The sequence below is a fragment of the Puntigrus tetrazona genome, chromosome 4 (assembly GCF_018831695.1).
Source record: "Puntigrus tetrazona isolate hp1 chromosome 4, ASM1883169v1, whole genome shotgun sequence".
Classification (NCBI taxonomy): Eukaryota; Metazoa; Chordata; class Actinopteri; order Cypriniformes; family Cyprinidae; genus Puntigrus; species Puntigrus tetrazona.
This window is the reverse complement of record NC_056702.1, coordinates 13,804,412-13,814,516: the sequence shown is the minus strand read 5'-3', so window position 1 is coordinate 13,814,516 and position 10,105 is coordinate 13,804,412. Positions and strand designations below refer to the sequence as shown.

The following is a 10,105-nucleotide window of genomic DNA, read 5'->3' as shown; positions in this document are numbered from 1 at the left end:
TTGGATGTGTATTTTATTTTATTATTTTATTTGTATTTTATTATTTCTTTTTATTTTTTTATTAATTAATTTTGTTTCGCTTTACGTTTTAATGGTTTCAGTAAAGTTGGACACGACATCCAAATAAACACTGGATCCAAAATGATGCTCTTCAAAGTAACCTGAGCAACCTTGAACTGAACCTTGCAAACGCACCTAATCGTAACTCAAATCCGCTTTGATAAGAAGTCATCGGGCGTTGTTTCTGAAAATATGGAAGCGTACACAAGGCGCCAGATACTAGACACTCTCAAATACAAAATGTTCTCTCGTAAGAGACTCCTGCTGGTCGGCAGACTGCTTCGTTCACTCTAGCCGAAGCTACACACACTTCACGCTGACATTTAAGTTATGAGGCTTTCTTAAAGGTCTGCCACAATCCACCCAGAGAAAAGTGAGAGTTCAACAGCTATTCGTCTTTCTCGCACGCGCTGAGGCCTCGAAGGCAGCATTATGATGACTGAAAGCTCGACAGCACTGACACTAGGTAGTGATTTCACAGAATGACACGATGGCTAGTTTTTGTACGTGTGTGATTTATTACGCAATGGGTATAAAGACACATCACCAGAAGGTTGGTGTCGGTCTTGTTTTAGAGCAGGGATGGGCAATGTCATTAATGTAAACATCAGCAAACAATAAATGAAATACTGATCATGAAAACGGTATTCCCAGTCAAGATGGTAGTTCAAGTTCAATGGGATACCCATATGTTTGGAGCGTTTCGAAATCTGTATAAATTATCACACCAACGGGGAAGCTAGAGTTGCCTCAGCTTTCAAAGGTTAAGTGCTTTTTGCCAAATGCAGGACGGAAATGTTTACGGTCCTTAAAACGTTTGGTTAAATTGCTTACATTTAAGGCAGACGAAAAAACGAACGCATTCTAAAAATCTGAACGATTAAGACACTAGATATAATGTTATTTAATAAAATAACCAATTCATAAAAGTTCTTCAATTTGATGTTAAAAATTATTATATATTGTACCATTTGGAATAACTAAACATGTTTTTTTTTATAGTATTAAGTTGTTTTTAGTGTTTATTTTTGAGTTATTTTAATTCACTGCAAAATGCCATATCTTATTTAGTGTGTTTGTCTCATTCTTACATCTACTAAATTAAATTGCATTTACTTGCGAAAACGAATTAATTTAAAGGGTTAATTTACCCCCAAAATTAAAATGAGCCCACGTTTTACTTACCCTCAAAGCATCCTATAGGTGTATGTGACTTTCTTCTTTCAGACAAATCCAATCGTAGTTATATTAAAAAAATTATTCTTGCTCTTCCGAGCCTTGTGTAGCAAATGGATGCATTTTTGTAAGAAAGATATCCATATCACGCTGACTGTCATACGTGCAAGCCATTCTGTTTTCCCTTTAGTTTGCGTCATCGTATTCTCATAAAATTAAGGCTGAACCACTGATGTCACACAGAATTTTTTAGTCTTTATTACCTTTCTGGGCCTTGAGCATGGTATTTTCCATGCCATTTATACCAGAAACAGTCAGTAAGACCTCAGATTTCATCATGGATATCTTATTTTTTTGTTCAGCTGATTTCATTTTCGAGCAAGCTACCTTTAATAAAACGCACAGTACATCATGACTAGAAACAAACATGCTTACACTTGCTTATATATGCTTAAACCTTTAAAATGTCATATTTAAACATTTTTTATATTTTTTTTAAATGACTGAAGGTCTCTTTTGGAGTTTCTCAGTTTTTTGTTTTGTTTGTTTTGTTTTTTTTTTCCTCTCTCCTAAATAGCAACACTGAATACCAATGAGCATTCTGAAAGGATTTTGCATACGGACTGACTCATAGAGCAACAGATTGCTTGTGTTGTGTTTGGTTGAATCTCAGACACAATCCATCTTCATGATAAACGTGATGTAACGGGGGTGAAGGGACGTAATGGAGAACAGGCTGAGAGCGTTTGGGGGTCTGGTGGTGGTGGTGGGGGTCTGTGGACTCAATAAAGCCAATGAGAATGTGTACGTGAGAGAGAAAAACAGAGGGAGACGCTAAGAGAGAGAGATAGAAAAATAAGTAGAGAGAGAAAAGCACTCTCATGGGGACTAACCTATTTCACTAATGAAAGGAATGAACGTTGTTTCGTGCTCAAATGGCATACGGCATTATATACACAAACTGATCTATACCCAACAACACACACAAAAGACAGACAGAGCCGAATATGAAAGCCATTCATCTGACCAAAGTATTAAGGCTGTCGATGCAGACAGCGGCAAAAACGCTGCATAATGGGAACGAAAATTGCTTGGAGAGCCAAAAAATCTGATTAAATATCAGTAAAGTAATTGCACATAATATTGCGTGTAATTCACGTTGGGATGATTTAACGCATTGCATGTACGAATTAGCATTTTATGACAGGATAAGTACACATAAATGTCATAAATGTTTTCTGAAACTGGATTTGGGAACTACGGAATTGAACTATGTGGTTAATTATTTAGTTATTTTCGAACTTGCCGGGTAATGGCGCTATTGGGAAACGCACTCCCCAGAAAAGGCCTTTTCCAGAAAGCGTTCGACCGGGTTTTGTTCGCGACACGCATCAGACGGTCAGCGAACAGACAGTGGGAGGTCCGTGGCTGGTGAGCGTGAATCATGCGCAGCTCCACACGGATCAAAAACGACAGAACGCCAAAGACCGGCGGTGCCAGTACTGTCACAAAGCCAATGAACAAGTCCTAGCGTGCCAGAAAGAACAAAAACAGACCGACGACGCATCGCTCGAGCCAATCGGTATCGCGGATGACCGCTAGTGACTCTAATTAGCATCCGTCTTTATTAAAACACAGAGGTTCCGGATTGTTCTGCCTGTTTTGGCAACAGGGATTAATCTAATCATTTTATCCAGGCCAGATGAGGCTCGGTTGCTACGCGCGTAGAGAAAATACCATCTCGAAAAGAGACCACCGTCGCCCAACATCAGCAAAACCGATCGCTCCACAACCCTTGAGACGTTTTTCAATGCTAGCATTTCTGTGTTAGCGTGTAACGACGATGATTTACTCTAAATGATACATTAATTAGCGATTAAGGCCTGGGAATAATAGCTTTGGAGTGGGGTGAGGGGAGGAAGGGGAAGGAAGCATTAGCGCAAGCTAATTACACCAGCGCTTCAGCCTACACAGGGGCTGCTGATCACTGATAAAACAGATCTATTGTCCTTGTGTCCAGACATTTTCATTAAAAAAAATGTGTGTGTATATATCTATCATATATGTGCGTTTATTATAGACTCGACAAATATACACCGACATAGTACGTAAACATAAACTTTTATCCGATTAATAGTTTTGCAGCCATATATTATTGCGCAACATGAAGGCCAGGCTTTTTTTTTACCAGCCATTACGAAAATCTACAGTGTCTCACGATCCTTCAGAAATCATTTTAATATGCTGATGCCATCATTTTTTCAGTACACCATTTGAAATTGTCAAGAGGCTACGTTTTGCTGCGCACACTCACATTAGCAAAAAAGACGCGCAAACAGAAAACGAAATGAATAAATAATCAGAATATCTCCTTGATTTATTTCTTTTCCCAGTGCTTTGAATAGGCTACGTATTAAAGCCTCATTATGGTTTGCTTTCTCGCCCCAAGTATATATTAAAGGAACACTCGTTCTATGAGTTTTATAGATTTAAATCCAATCCGTCCATCGCGTTCAAAAACGACCAAAGGAATAGGAATTAGGAAAAATATCGAAACTCTCTGCTCATTTTCGAATGCGATGCTACTGGTCTAATTGGATTCAATGATGTATGCTAAGCTACGCTAAAAGTGCTATCGCCAAGATCCCCAAGATCGACTGAATGCATTTTAAAACGATGAAGACTCCACTTATTAACTTCTCATGCAGTTGGAGTTTCCAAAAAAATTGGAATGTTCCTTTAAATCCAATTTAATCACATTATTATAGCGCAATTAGTTGACCGATTGCATGTTTAGTCAACTAGGAAAAAAATTATGTTATAGGCCATTATATTATTTCCCACCACTATATATCCCCCCAGACATTTGCTCCATGAGAGGTATTGACAAATGCTTCTCGCCGAGGTTAAGCTCGACAGACATTACATCCCACAACAAGACTTCCCGTGTACAAAGAACTGACATCCGACAGCGCCGAAACGATTGAAGAGTAGGGGATCGTGGGTAAATACGATCAGGTTAAACCTCGCAAATACTTCATATGTGCGTACGATCGTACCTGTCGATTTTCGCCGCCCTGCTGACTTGTCTAAACCCGCTCCGAACAGACTGATCGACAGCGACAGAAGGATAAGAATGAAGGTGTCTGATTGATCGAGACTGTCATTTTATGACCCATCTGTCATGACCCGTCATCTTCCAAAATGACAGCTGAGAAAAAGTAAACACACGGTCACACACACACACACACACGCGCAATGTTCTCCTCTCCCTCCCAGAGACGCTTCTCATTTCGCCACGAGGGGTTGCCTAGCAACAGCACACATTCCGAGATTGTTTACGATGCTTGAAAAATAGTTCAGCGCATAAGGAGCGAAAAAGACGAGAGATCACGAAGAGGAAGTCACACTTTAGCAGGGTATCCATTAAAGTTCGGCCGAAATGAGAATTATAGGCACAGTCACATCTGCGAACGTGAATAAACAACTCGTGAGTTTTTTTAATCAGTCGTGAATCATCCGGTCTGGCCTCCCACATAAAGGAAAATCCATTTGTCGCAGGTTTTTATTTTTATTTTTACATCATCGTATTAGTACCGCTCCTTTACTGGTCTCCGAAGGAGAAATTCGCTTTGTTTTTGTACAGTATTTATCTGTCTTTGTAAATGCAGCCGTTTATTGTTAGCTTGTTAGATGAGCTTCATGAAATGACATCGATGTATTAATAAATGTTAGAATAAACATTATCTATGATTTATAAATGCTTTAGAAGTATGCTTTATTCATCGCTGGTGCTGTAAAATACTGAAACAACTTGAAATGAATTAAAACTTAGCAAATCTATAAAGACTTAATTACTAAAGAATAAAAATGCTACCATTTTTTTTATGATAATTAAAATGATGCATGTGAATAAGTAAAAAAAACACTAAAAAAAATCATGATAGTTTGCTAAAATGCTTTTATATCAATTATATACTGTATATATAAAATATATATATATATATATATAAAAACAACTCAGATTGAAGAACCGTTGAAGAACCGTACAAGGTGGCCTCCTAAGAAAATAACGGAACCGTAGCATAGTATATAACAGCGAGTGGAGATTTAAAGAGCACCTGAGAACTGAGCTAAGAGTTCGAGTAAAATGACACTTACATGACTGTGTTGATTCCAGAAAGCTGCTGGAACATCTGGAGTCCACAACCCACGATGAGAGCGCGGCGCGCCGGAGGGTAGGTCAACATGCGCCAGATCACCGGGCCCTCTGAAAGCACAAATATAAATACATATTTACGTCAACGTGTAGACCTGCATCAACAACCAGAATGACTCAGTCGCTATTATAAGAACTACCTCTGTTAAAGCCTCGTTTACACTGGCAGCGATTAAACGGATTAAATGAGATTTGAGCGCCTCGGCGGAGTCACGGGTGTAGATTCGGTAACGGATGATATTCGGTTTACGGATTAAATTAAAGCCATTTCGCATGCCCCCAAAACATCCAAAAATACCAAGTGACCCAGGAAGAAGCAGACTGTTTTTTTTTTTTTTAATACATCTTTTCCCTCAATAAACTCCAAACTTGCCGCTTATTAATAGTTTGTAAGAAGATACTTGTTAAGTCTATTACTTAAAAATGTATTAAACTAAATTATATGCATTTGTTATTATGTTCAAACTAGTGCTGTCAAACGATTAATCGTGATTAAAATGCAACTTTTTTGTTTTTTGCACTGTTTATTTATTATGTACTGTATGTATATATAAAAACACATATATTTTTACATATACAATTATGTATTTATATTATATTTGATATTATATTTAAATATATAAAAATAAAAAATATCTTAAATGTATACACGCATGTGTTTGTGTTTATATACACGTAATAATTTCGATACAGAATACACACTCGTATATTATGGATGCGGTTAATCGTTTGCCAGCACTAATTCAAACGTTTAATACGATTAGTAGAGACTACTTCTGAAAAAAAAATCACACGCACTGAGAAAGAGAGAAAAATAACAGCATTTTGGCATGACACGATGACACGAAATGATTCCAGAACTTCCATTTTTGGGTTATTCTTTTTAACTCTATGCGTTCACGCGTAAAACCCCATCGGGAGAGACATGGTCCTGCGTTAGCCTGATATTGTCATAGGAAGCTTGCAGGTTCTCGTGCCGAGCGGTGACGGGATGTTTTCCAGAGACGGAGAGTAGACGCTCTCATTCGATTACCGCTCCAAACTCGAATTCATGAACCGCTCGGATCGGGCCTGTACAGAGGAACAGCGCTTTTAATGAGACGCTAACTTCATTCACTCAGACATGCAATCTTACTTCCAAACGAAACTGGCAAAACATCTGTGTGTCCTTTTAATCTAATCGCTGCACGGAACTTGGTAACTAAGGAAGCACCTGAAGTCATCACAGAAGGCAATATATGTGTATCTAGTCTAAGATGATGTGAAGGACCATTTGTTTGCATTATTTGTTAATAATTTTAAGAGTAAAAAATAAATAAAGTATTTATATATATATATATATATATATATATATATATATATATATATATATATATATTTTTTTTTTTTTTTTTTTTTTTTTTTTTACTTGTGTTTTTTTAAACAAACAAAACAAAACAAAACCAGGCATTGGATACTGTGGAGTTTTTTTTTTATTTATTTTATTTTATTTTATTTTATTTAGTTTTTATTTTGAAAAAAACAAAACAATACAAAACAAACACATTAAACACATATAAACAAACATTTTTTATTTATTTTGAGAAACCAGCAATAAAAACAAAGCGAAGCGAAACGAAACAAAACAAAAAGCGAAACAAAACAAAAAACGAAACAAAACAAAAAAGCGAAACGAAAGAGGCAGCTGCATAGCGTGCAGCGCGCTAGTATTCGAATCTGAACATGTTTGAAGAAGTGCCGCGACAAGCCCCCCTGAGTTTTTCTCTTAACACGCTTTACACCCTTAAATTTACTGTCACCCCCGACGAAGATCTCCTCTCTATCTCCATGGAAACCGCTCAGCCAGTTAGCTGTACTCTTTCCTATTATCAAAGGTACAGTCATTAACTGAAGCGGTGAAATGTTAGCGGTGCAGCAGCTGCTGAAGGGCCTGGGTTTTTGCGTGTGGCATGTTCACTTGAACCGTTTTTTTTTTCAAAATAAGGTAATTCTTTTCCTTTTGATCCTCACTGTCACGGAATCCCCAGTTATGCTCAACTGCAGTGACACCAGCCGTAAAAACACCTTTTCACTTAAACGCCTCTGTAAGCAATTAGAGAGAGCGCTCTCGACTCGTGCGGCGAGAGCTTCTTTAAGTGGAAGTCGTTTTTTACACGTCAATTACCGTTACGTGAGCTCCTTATAGTAAAGAGAACGAATCAAGCGAGCGCGAAACGAATTTGTAGCGTTTCGCAAAACGTTCGCGTTTGGTTCCGCTGCAGCGCAACATAAAATATGTTAAAAATGTCCTAAAAAAAATCGACATTTTAGTCGCAAGTAACAATGCAATGTCCCATAAACTTTGGTAAGGGTTACGTTCTGCATTTACAGAATCACTCCTTTTTAATTTAATGTAATATTATCAGAGAACGGTCAAATATTTTGGTCATGAGGTCTATGGAAATATTAGCAAGGGTGGTGCTGGCAACGTCAAGACAACGTTTATACAACGTTTATTATTTTTCGCACCAGGGTTTCCCGAACTGCTTGCATAATCGTGCGTTTCATACGTGGTCCGAGACATTTCTCAAATTACAAAGTGCAAGCTTCAAACGTATTTCCAAGACATTCGTGAATATATCCAAGGCCAAACGGTATGTCGCTGCAGGTCACATGTAATCAGCGCTATGAAAAAAAAAAAAAAACATCAGCTGACCGAGCAATCCATAAAGCAACCCGTGATCGATAGCGTCGCCCGACGGCAAGCGGCTGAGAACAAAAATCCCTGTCGGCGATATCTGGATCGATGCGCCGTATACTTTGCGCCCACGAAAAAGGCAGTCAGCTGCATTCATCAGTCTCTAATCAAGCATGCTTGCATGCTAATCGCGCTCCGAGTCACTGTCAGCGACCGCTCGCGTGTCATTATAAGGGAGTTCAATGCTCCAGCTCCTTTCTTTCATAAACACCATGGCAACGAAGAAACAATAAGATGAACGTGCTAACAGGTGGCCCGATATCTCTTTTGACACGCTTTAGACCGAGCAGTTGCCAGGTATTCCCATTTTCGGCCGCCATGTCATCTCCTCTCTCTCTCTGAAGCTCAAGTTCACACAGACGCACCTCGGCAGCCGGGTCGTTATCCGAGACCGCCCCAGGTGATCGGTTGCTAGGTTTCCAGACCTGCCCAGGAGACGGAAGCTTTCGCGTTTTTTTTTATCCTCCAGCACCATCACCTAAAAGCCTTGATACTTGCCAATGTGGAGGAAAAACCACACAGTAACTGTGACATAACTGACTTTTCGGAATTTTGGGATATGAAGTTGCCCGGCCGACTTTTTTCTCGCGATTGTGAGTTCGCGATCTCCGCGTTGACTTGGGTCGTATTTTAAGTATTGAAGGAGCGTTCCCTAAACGGTGCATTACATCGGTATGGTGACGGGTGTTGCTTTCGCGAGGGTTTGCTTTTGTGGCCTTTTGGAAGGTGAGGACTATAGGTTCCCGGATGGGCGGTGACCTTTCGCCGGCACAAAGCTCACGAAAGCATATTGTTCGGCGATGGCACCCTATGGCCAGCGAGGGAAAAGAGGAGGGGAAAAAAATGAGGGCTAGAATGATTTACTGTAAGTGTCTAGTACGGTAAACCAGGTTAACAACAGGGAACGCTTGTTCACTATTAACTATCACTTTTCCCCTCAATAAATTCCTAATTTGCTGCTTATTAATAGTTATGACAAAACTGTTACGTTTAGGTATTGGGTAGGACTAGGGATGTAGAATATGGTCATGTAGAGGAAGGCATTAATATGTGTGCGATTCCTACTAATAAATAGCTAATATTCCAGTAATAGTCTTTCTAATAAGCGTCACTCTATTACGCCGGTTTACAAAATAAATGCTTGTCCAATTCTCACAATTAACGACTCATTAAGTATGGCTTTTGCCTCAATGAAGTAAATATGTTCATGCGTAATATGCGCGTCAATCAACAGGCGTGCTAATATTGGTTCTTTATCATAACTATAACATAACTATATAAAGATATAGTTCTAAAAATCGTTCTCAATATTAAAGCGCACAACTATAACGATAAAGGCGCATTTGAAGCCAATCAACGATGAATGAATAGGACTTTTCAGTGCTGTTTAAATAAGCCATATATGCTAAATCAAACAGCCTCATATTCCATATTTAACTAATTACAGCTGGGAATTACCTATTTATGTATATCTCCCCAAAAGCCCCGAGCGTGGGTAGAATCCACGGGACCCTGAGAACACTTTTTTTCCTAATTATGCAGAAGCCAGGCTCTTTATTAGTAAAAGCCGGAAAAAGGTTCGCTGACAACCGCAGCAGCCTGGAATATGATCGAGCTTCTGCTGTACTGTGACTTTCATTTAATATTAATAAGCTGAGAAAAATCCTACAGGAGAACGGAGGTCTCCTCGCTCCCTCTTTTGTTCCTTACACCTCTTTCCGTCTCCTTTTTTCAATTACAGACACGCTGTGAGATTTGGGACTAGACTAAACCTTCTTATACTTAGAGAGGGATACTGGCACGATCGTCATCGGCGGTTGGTCGATTAGGGATACTTTCGGCTAATTGAAATCTCGAAAAATTAACCTTCGCTTTTAGAAGGCCCCGTTTCGGACCGTAATTAGTCGATATGC

General features: G+C 39.0%; 1 protein-coding gene across 1 annotated transcript in view; it reads right to left on the bottom strand.

Annotated features, from left to right (window-relative positions):
* The window catches only part of LOC122343279 (proton myo-inositol cotransporter-like), a 37,421-nt gene that overhangs the window by 12,548 nt on the left and 14,768 nt on the right, over positions 1-10,105 (bottom strand). Inside the window, exon 4 of the mRNA XM_043237658.1 lies at positions 5,398-5,506. Coding sequence (XP_043093593.1) covers positions 5,398-5,506 — 109 coding nt within the window. The remainder of the gene's footprint in view (positions 1-5,397; positions 5,507-10,105) is intronic.